This window comes from Myotis brandtii, unplaced genomic scaffold, assembly GCF_000412655.1.
Source record: "Myotis brandtii unplaced genomic scaffold, ASM41265v1 scaffold621, whole genome shotgun sequence".
Lineage (NCBI taxonomy): Eukaryota > Metazoa > Chordata > Mammalia > Chiroptera > Vespertilionidae > Myotis > Myotis brandtii.
In genome coordinates, this window is record NW_005370372.1 from 2146771 (window position 1) to 2156817 (window position 10047).

Sequence of the window (10047 nt, forward strand, 5' to 3'; positions counted from 1 at the left end):
GCATAATTATAGAGGAATTTCCTTCCATCAAGAAGGAGACAAAATGGAGTGAAAGTTCCCTTACATTCTAGCTCACTTTAATCGTGGTACTTGCATAAGTAGCAATTGCTTGATTATGTTTTGGGATGTACATATGTATATTATATGTATATATGTATGTATGTATATATGTATATATATGAAGTTTTTTTGTGAAATGTTTCAAACATACAGAAAGGTAAAGATAAAAATATGCATGGGTATTCAACACCCATATTGAAAAAAAATGTAGTGAACACCCCTATCACTCACTCATACTTAGTAAACATTTTAATTCTACTTTTTGATACAGATTTTTAAATAGAAATATAACATGTCAGTTGGAGTTAAATCTCCTTTAACCTCCAAATAAAAATATGCTCTCTGTGAAATTGCAAAATAAGGCTTTTTTTATATAGGTATATGAGTTTAAATAATGTCAATGTGCTTTTTAAAATTTTAAAGCCATTTTAATGATTAAGAAAAATATTCAGTATAGTTTTTTTCCCATTAAAAAAGCTTAACTATAAACTGTCATATTACAAATAAAAGTTTAGTGATTATTAGTTCAATTTCTTTTCAAAAGGAAATTATTTGCAAATAAAGAGTATGTTGTTTACCAGCTGAATAACACTTCACGATTTTATATGGAGGAAAACTTTTCTGGTATCTGTGCTCCATATATTTACTTTTTTAACACATAGAAATCTATACAAAGATTTCAGTGTTAAATTGGTAACATTGGTTACTTTGGTTGGAGAGATTGTATCATGTAGAGTTTGCCATTCTAAATTACTTTGGTACTATTTAAAATTTTATATAGTAAGCATATATTATTTTGGAATTTAAAAAGGTAATGTTAAACATAGGTACTTTTAAATTATCTCCTAAACCAGTGATGGCAAACCTATGACACACGTGTCAGAGGTGACACATGAACTCATTTTTTTGGTTGATTTTTCTTTGTTAAATGGCATTTAAATATATAAAATAAATATCAAAAATATAAATCTTTGTTTTACTATGGTTGCAAATATCAAAAAATTTCTATATGTGACACGGCACCAGAGTTAAGTTAGGGTTTTTTAAAATGCTGACACGCCAAGCTCAAAAGGTTCACCATCACTGTCCTAAACTATATAGTACCAACTTCAACATCTCCTTTTCACATTGGATGTGATTTGAAAAGAGCATCTATACCTATACTAATACGTACATATATATATACATATATATGTATATAGCTGTACCTATACTTATACATATATGTATATATCCCATATAAAAAAGAGAAACATGCAAATTAACCGTCCCTCCGCTATGCTCAAGCCATGCCCACCAGCCAATGAGGAGTGAGTACGCAAATTAACCTGACAAAGATGGCGGGTAATTTGCATACACAGAGCAGAGTGGGAAAGCAGGTAGTTTGGGGGGACGTGGCTCCCTCAGTCGCTCCCTAGGTCGCTCCCTTAGGGGGCTGTAGCTCCCTTGGTCACTGGACAGAGAGCAGAGCAGGAGAGCCGGAGGCTTGGGAAGACATGGCTCCCTCGGTCAGGGAAAACCCAGAGAGTGGGGAGCACCAGGAATTCTGGGAATAGTAGTTTTGGTGGCAGCCCCAGGACCAGAAGCGGAAGCCCAGAGCACAGGGAGCACCAGGGATGCTGGGAATCGTAGTTCTCCTAGACACTAGAGCAGTGGTTCTCAACCTTCCTAATGCCACGACCCTTTAATACAGTTCCTCATGTTGTGGTGACCCCCAATTTCATTGTTACAAATTGAACATAATTAAAGCATAGTGATTAATCACAAAAACAATATGTAATTATATATGTGTTTTCCGATGGTCTTAGGCGACCCCTGTGAAAGGAAAGCAAAGGTGAGAGACATAAGTAAAATCAGAGTGTCTAGAAAAAATTAAAGGGAAGATATCCTAAAACTTCCAGGAAATCTCCACCAATGGAGCAAAGAAAAAAAAAATGCCTCTATTATTCTGTGAGCAACAAACCAAACTGGGTTGGGGGGTCTCAGACAAGTCGCTCATATGATTGCAAAGACAGACAGAAACTCCCGGATTGGAGAGGGCTCCCCTGAGGGCTTCCAGATTGGAGAGGGTGCAGGTTGGGCTGAGGGATCCCCCCCTCCACCCCCATCGTGCATGAATCTTCGTGCACCGGGTCCCTAGTGTGTGTGTGTGTGTGTGTGTGTGTGTGTGTGTGTGTACACACACACACACATATACATACATACTAGGTGTAGGTATAGATGCTCTTTTAAATGCTGAGATAAAAATAATTTCTATTTTCAACAGATTCTCTGTGTGTGTGTGTGTATGATGTATATCTCACTTGTATATGTATCTCGCCAGTCAAATAAGAATATTGCTTCCTTGTATTCCTTACATTGCAGTTTCCAGTATATTCAGAAAATTCAAAGGAAACAATATTTTCTCTATTAGACCATGCTATTTAGGCTAATTTGATGGGAGGGGATGCCATTATTTTTTCTATATTTTGTTAACAGAGAATGTTCTCTTTTTAATCCAGCATGGTTAACAATTTTTGTTTTTCACACATTTGATTATGTCTCCTTGGAGGGGGAAGTAATGCTGTGCTAATTTAGGAAATTAGCAATGTGTTAATAATTTGACAAGCCTACTCTGGGTTGTATAACTAAAATCTGTTATGAACCATCAATAGAGAAAGTATCTAACATAACTGATTTATGGACTCTAATATATATTACAATTTATTTTTTATGATACTTGCTTTTTTATTTCTGGGAGTAATACAACTTTGAGTAAACCAAAGGTGAAGAATAACAAAATTAACTTTAGAAGAAAAATACAACTCTGTTGATTTTTACTCTTATATTTCCTTAAAAAATAAGAGTGCTTAAGTCTCTGAGGTTCATTAATTACATTTTAAGGTAATTACTTGAATATTACTTAATTAAAATAATTTGATCTTTTATGTTTTCCTTGATGAGAGACATAGTTTCAGATGATACCATGCATTTTGAAAATGTTTTCACATTGTTTTTATCTCAGTGACTGTTGTTTTATTTTATTTCTAGGTAAAAGAGTGGCTCTGTTTAAACTGTCAGATGCAAAGAGCTCTAGGAGGTGACTTGGCTCCAATTCCGTCATCACCCCAGCCCAAACCGAAGACAGCTGCAGGTATTCTTGCATCAGTGGTGAGCAAACCATCCCCACAGTCACAGCAGATTTCTCCAAAGAAGGATACTGTACCCAAACAGGATATCTCAAAGGCACCTGAGTCTAAAAAGCCTCCACCTCTTGTGAAACAACCAACCCTTCACGGTTCTCCCCCTGTCACGGCCAAGCAGCCTCATGTGGCAGAATCCTCACCCAAGCCAGCCCCTCCCAAAGAGCCTTCTGTCCCATCTGAGCTGGCCAAGGTCCCCATGGCTGATGATAAACCAAAGCAGCCCAAGATGGCAAAGCCAGCCACAGACATTGTGTCTTCATCGTCAACAGCAACAAAACCTGATATTCCAAGCTCCAAAATACAATCCCAGGATCAAGAGAAAACAACTCCTCCTCTGAAAACAGACTCTGCCAAACCTTCACAGAGTTTCCCACCAACTGGAGAAAAAGTCACCCCATTCGATTCTAAAGTCATACCTCGACCTGCATCAGATTCGAAAATTATATCACAACCTGGGCCCAGTATGGAGAGCAAAGGTAAAAAACAAGAGGATCCAGTTCAAAAGAGGGAAGAACCCAAGAAAGCACAAACCAAAATCAGCCCTAAGCCAGATGCCAAGCCTGTGCCAAAAGGATCACCAACACCTTCCGGCCCACGACCTACCCCTGGCCAAACAGCCCCCCCATCTCCACAGCCACCAAAGCCTCAGGAACAGTCAAGGCGTTTCAGCCTGAATCTGGGAAGTATTACTGATGCTCCTAAATCACAGCCCACCACTCCTCAAGAAACTATGACTGGGAAGCTCTTCGGGTTTGGAGCATCCATCTTCAGCCAGGCATCAAATTTAATCTCCACAGCAGGCCAGCCGGGATCTCATTCACAAAGTGGGCCCGGGGGCCCAGCAAAACAAGTCCCTCCTCCTGCACAGCCGCCTCCTTCTCAGGGGCCACCCAAGTCTACAGGTCAGGTACCACCGGCACCTGCAAAGGTTCTGCCTGTGAAAAAGGAAACAAAAGCCCCAGGAGCTGAAAAATTAGAGCCCAAAGCTGAGCAAGTTCCAACAGTCAAAAGAACAGAAACAGAAAAGAAGCCTCAGCCTATCAAGGATGGCAGACCTTCAACAGCTGAGCCTCCGAAGGCTGCCCTTCCCCCCAAACTGGAGAAACCCCCTAAACCAGAATCAGCCTGTCCTCTCTGCAAAACTGAACTCAACATAGGTTCTACGGAGCCTCCTAATTTCAACACTTGCACCGAGTGCAAGCATCAAGTGTGTAATCTCTGTGGATTTAACCCTACACCACACTTGACTGAGGTAAGCAATATTTCTATTACATATAGATGTGAGATGATTGTCTTCATTCTGAAATATTTGGTAGCCAAATTTCTGAGCAAAAAAAAGAAAGCAAATAAATACTGATACCTTAGAAGAAGTTTCAATTACTTTTTATAGGTTTACGTACTTATTAAAAAAGTTTATGTAATTTATACTTTTCTGGGTTAATGCACCAAAAGTAAGAGGATGATATAAGCTGAGAACTTAAAATACAACTATCCCAATCCTTTATGAATTAACCACCTATAGCTTTGGAGGACTGTCTGGTTTTCACCTGTAAACATCAAATAAGAGAAGTAATTTATTATTTCCAATCTTTCTAATCCTTCCACTTTCTTTAATAAAAAAAGAAGTTTGATTGGTTGCAGATCTGTTATTTTACAAAACATGAGATCTATTATTTACAAAAATTGTTAAGAACTTTGTTAAGGGAATATTATTGTCTACTAGAAAATATCAGTTCAAATATATTATGTCTACACTTTTTGATAGTTCTGTTTGAGCTGTTATTTGGCATAAATATAATAAATTATTTTATTAAGAACTATGGAAAGAAAAAAATATGGATTTAACTGACTAATATAAGGGAATTTTTTTAATGGAGCAACAAGAAAACTATTTCCACAAAGTAAATGACTAAAAAACACACAGCCAATTTCTACCTAATCCTATTGACCCTAACTGCAGAATGAACGGATGCTATATGCGCACTGACCACCAGAGGGCAAACAACACAGGAGTTGCCCCCTGGGGCACTTCCACAGGGGGAGCACTGCTCAGCCAGAAGCCGGCTCATGGCTGGCCAGCGCACCAGTGGTGGTGGGAGCCTCTCCTGCCTTCGCGGCAGCATTAAGGCTGTCCGACTGACGGCTTAGGCCCGTTGCCCTCCCTTAGGGTTCCCCCCTTGAGTGCATGAATTTTCATGCACCAATCCTCTAGTACAGTTATAAAAGAATGAATCTATGAGCCTTAGTAATGTGTTAGGGCTCTTAGAATTTTGGATCTTTGGAAACTGACGGGTTAAATGATAGCTGCTATCTTAGATAAGTAACAACAATGTTTTAACAATAATTTTGGGATTGAACTTTAAATAGTTGTTCATTGTTTTTATACAAATCAAAAATACTTAGGGATTATTTTATTTCATTCTCCTTGATTTTGTAATTGATTGGAATGAGAAATTATACCGATTTTTAGCAACTATACAAAAAAAACTTTAGAAAATCTTGCTGTTGTTTTCAAGTTGTTGTTTTTTTTAAGAATACACCATACAATATTTTAATTTTTCACCTTTGAAAGATATTAGGTTGCTTTGATATTATTAACACTGTTTGAAAATATTGTCTTTACAGACTTAAGCAGGTTTTTATTCTCTTTAACTGTGATGAATAATGTTAACTAAGGTTTATTTTAAAAGCAGGTAAAATTTGGTTTCTTTCAGTGTCATGAGTGGTAACAACTATAATTGTTACTTACAGTAATATTTTGAGAAGAATTGCCTTTGGTTGAATATTCATGAAGAGGAAATTTTGGTTTTCCCAGTAAGCAGGTTCTCAATAATGTTGCTTCATTCAACGTCCTTTCGTTATAATGTTGATGAGGAAAAAAAAAATGATTCCTGGCTAGAGAAGTGGAGTTTGCACCTTCTCCCCATGTCTTTGTCGGTTTTCTCTGAGGCCTTCAGTTTCCTCCCAGGTCCCAAAGAGGTACACATTAGGTGAAGTGGCGTGTTGCCATGTTCCAGTCTGAGTGAGTGTGAGTGTGTGTAAGTGTGCCCTGTGATGGAAATGTTCTGTCCAGGGTGGGCCCCACCTTGCACTCTGAGCGGGGATGGGCTCCAGCTCCCTACAACCCTGAATGACTGGAAAATCATTGTCTTATCTACTTTTATTTCTCTTTCTCAAATGTATGTATAATTCACATTTATTTCAATGTTTAATATTAGGAGTATTTTGGGTCTTTAGTTAGAAGTTTGGTGATGTTTTTGTGACCAGAAATATGCTGTAGGAACTTAACTCTTGTTTGTATCAATTAACCCAGGGTAGAATTTATTTCGTTATATGTTGTTTCCTTAAAGTTGAAGTTTCTAAGATCCTAGGAACATCATCAGGTGAGGACTTACTGTACAACTGTGTTAATTTCATTGATTTAAAACTTTGTACCTAAGCCTAACCAATGGACACAGACAACAGGGGGGTGAGGGCATGAGTGGGGAGATGGGGGGCAATGGGGCAATAAGGACACATATGTGGTACCTTAATCAATAAAGAAAAAACATTATTTAAAAAAAGGGTGGAACAGACAAAGGCAAAGATTTATTGTATTGTAGAATTAATCTGAACTTGTTATCAAGAGATAAAAAGGTTGTAGAAATTAGTTATTTTAATCAAGCTTTTAAAAGTATACAATGGAAAGATATAATTAAGAAGTACACCAATTTTATTAGGCTATTTGCTTTTTAAGAATCTTATTTTTAGGATACCTAAAAATGAAGAAGAGGAAAAAGGCCCAAAATGCATTTTTAAAGGATATATATACTTCCTCTTAAACTACATGATTATAAATGATGTAGAAGAAATGAGAAAAACTGTCTTATTTAAATATAATTGTTTCTGTTATTCTAACTTCTAAGACAGAGAATAATAAAAGTGCTGAGTGAAAGCCAACTAGAAAAAATAAATAAATAAATAAAACATTGTACCATTTAATGAGGAGCCCTGTTGTACCAATACCAGGCAGTTAATTTACATAGTTACAAAACTGCACCACTAAAAACAAAACAATAATGTCTATGTTTAAAGTGCATTTGGTCCAGCAAACAAAAGCCCAGGACCAGACGGCTTCACAGGGGAGTTTTACCAAACATTCAAGGAAGAACTAAAACCTATCCTCCTCAGACTACTACAAAAAATTCAAGAGGAAGGAACACTTCCAAGCTCATTCTATGAAGCCAGCATCACCCTAATACCAAAACCAGGTAAAGACAACACAATGAAAGAGAATTACAGGCCAATATCCCTCATGAACATAGATGCCAAAATCCTCAACAAAATCTTAGCAAATCGGTTCCAGCAGTACATCAGAAAGATCATCATACACCACCAAGTAGGATTTATTCCAGGGATCCAAGGATGGTACAATATCCGCAAATCAATAAACGTGATACATCACATAAACAAAAAATAAGAAAAAAACCACATGGTCATATCAATTGATACAGAAAAAGCATTTGACAAAATAAACAAATTGAAAGAAAAAAACCACATGGTCATATCAATTGATGCAGAAAAAGCATTTGACAAAATCCAACACCCATTTTTGATAAAAACTCTCAGCAAGGTGGGAGTAGAAGGATCATACCTCAACTTAATAAAAGCCATATATGACAGGCCCACAGCCAACATCATACTCCTCAATGGACAACTAACACCATTTCCCCTAAAAACAGGAACAAGACAGGGATGCCCACTCTCACCACTCCTGTTCAACATAGTACTGGAAGAAGTAGCCATTGCAATTAGACAAGAAGAAGAAATAAAAGGCATCCAAATTGGAAAAGAGGAAGTAAAACTGTCCTTATTTGCAGACGACATGATATTATACATACAAAACCCTAGAGACTCCATCAAAAAACTACTAGACTTAATACATGAATTTGGCAATGTAGCAGGATACAAAATTAACCCCAAGAAATCTGAGGCATTTCTATACACCAATAGTGAACTTTCAGAAAGAGAGATTAGAAAAACAATCCCATTTACCATCGCACCAAAAAAATTAAGCTACCTAGGAATAAACTTAACTAAAGAGGTAAAAGACCTCTACTCAGAAAACTACAGGACGTTGAAAAAAGAGATAGAGGAAGACATAAACAGATGGAAGAACATACCGTGTTCATGGATTGGTAGAATCAACATCATTAAAATGTCCATACTACCCAAAGCAATCTATAAATTCAACGCACTTCCCATTAAAATACCAACGGCATACTTCACAGATCTAGAACGAACTCTCCAAAAATTCATCTGGAATAAAAAAAGACCCCGAATAGCTGCAGCAATCCTGAGAAAGAACAAAGTAGGTGGGATCTCAATACCAGATATCAAGCTGTATTACAAAGCCACTGTTCTCAAAACTGCCTGGTACTGGCACAAGAACAGACATATAGATCAATGGAATAGAATAGAGAGCCCAGAAATCAGCCCCAACCAATACGCTCAATTAATATTTGACAAAGGAGGCAAGAACATACAATGGAGCCAAGATAGTCTCTTCAATAAATGGTGTTGGGAAAATTGGACAGATATATGCAAGAAAATGAAACTAGACCACCAACTTACACCATACACAAGAATAAACTCAAAATGGATAAAGGACTTAAATGTACGACAGGAAACCATAAAAATTCTAGAAGAATCCAAAGGCAACAAAATCTCAGACATATGCCAAAGCAATTTCTTCACTGATACAGCTCCTAGGGCAGTTGAAACTAAAGAGAAAATGAACAAATGGGACTACATCAAAATAAAAAGCTTCTGCACAGCAAAAGAAACCATCAACAAAACAACAAGAAAACCCACTGCGTGGGAAAACATATTTGCCAACGTCATATCTGATAAGGGCCTAATCTCCAAAATTTATAGGGAACTCATACAACTTAACAAAAAGAAGATAAACAATCCAATCAAAAAATGGGCAAAGGATCTAAATAGACACCTTTCAAAAGAGGACATTCAGAAAGCCAAGAGACATATGAAAACATGCTCAAAGTCACTAATCATCCGAGAGATGCAAATCAAAACAACAATGAGGTACCATCTCACACCTGTCAGAATGGCTATCATCAACAAATCAACAAACGACAAGTGCTGGAGAGGATGTGGAGAAAAAGGAACACTTGTGCACTGCTGGTGGGAATGCAGACTGGTGCAGCCACTATGGAAGACAGTATGGAGTTTCCTCAAAAAACTGGAAATGGAACTCCCATTTGACCCTGTGATCCCACTTCTAGGAATATATCCCAAGAAACCAGAAACACCAATCAGAAAGGATATGTGCACCCATATGTTCATAGCAGCACAATTCACCATAGCTAAGATCTGGAAACAGCCTAAGTGCCCATCAGTAGATGAATGGATTAGAAAACTGTGGTACATCTACACGATGGAATACTATGCTGCTGTAAAAAAGAAGGAACTCTTACCATTTGCAACAGCATGGATGGAACTGGAGAGCATTATGCTAAGTGAAATAAGCCAGTCAATGAAGGAAAAATACCACATGATCTCACTCATTCATGGATAATAAAGACCATTACAAACTTTTGAACAATAATAGATACAGAGGCAGAGCTGCCTCAAACTGATTGTCAAACTGCAGTGGGAAGGCCAGAGAGGGTTGGGGGGCAGAAGGGAGGGGAGTAAGAGATCAACCGAAGGACTTGTATGCATGCATATAAGCAAAACCAATGGACATAAGACACTGGGGGGTAGGGGAAGCCAGGGGATTGTCAAGGGCGGGGGAAAAAAA

At 37.7% G+C, this 10047-nt stretch overlaps 1 protein-coding gene across 1 annotated transcript in view; it reads left to right on the plus strand.

Annotated features, from left to right (window-relative positions):
- PCLO (piccolo presynaptic cytomatrix protein) overlaps positions 1-10047 on the plus strand; it is a gene marked incomplete at its 5' end in the record, with an annotated part of 285887 nt that overhangs the window by 27072 nt on the left and 248768 nt on the right. Inside the window, one exon of the mRNA XM_014528177.1 lies at positions 3091-4497. Within this exon, the coding sequence (XP_014383663.1) occupies positions 3091-4497 (1407 nt within the window). The remainder of the gene's footprint in view (positions 1-3090; positions 4498-10047) is intronic.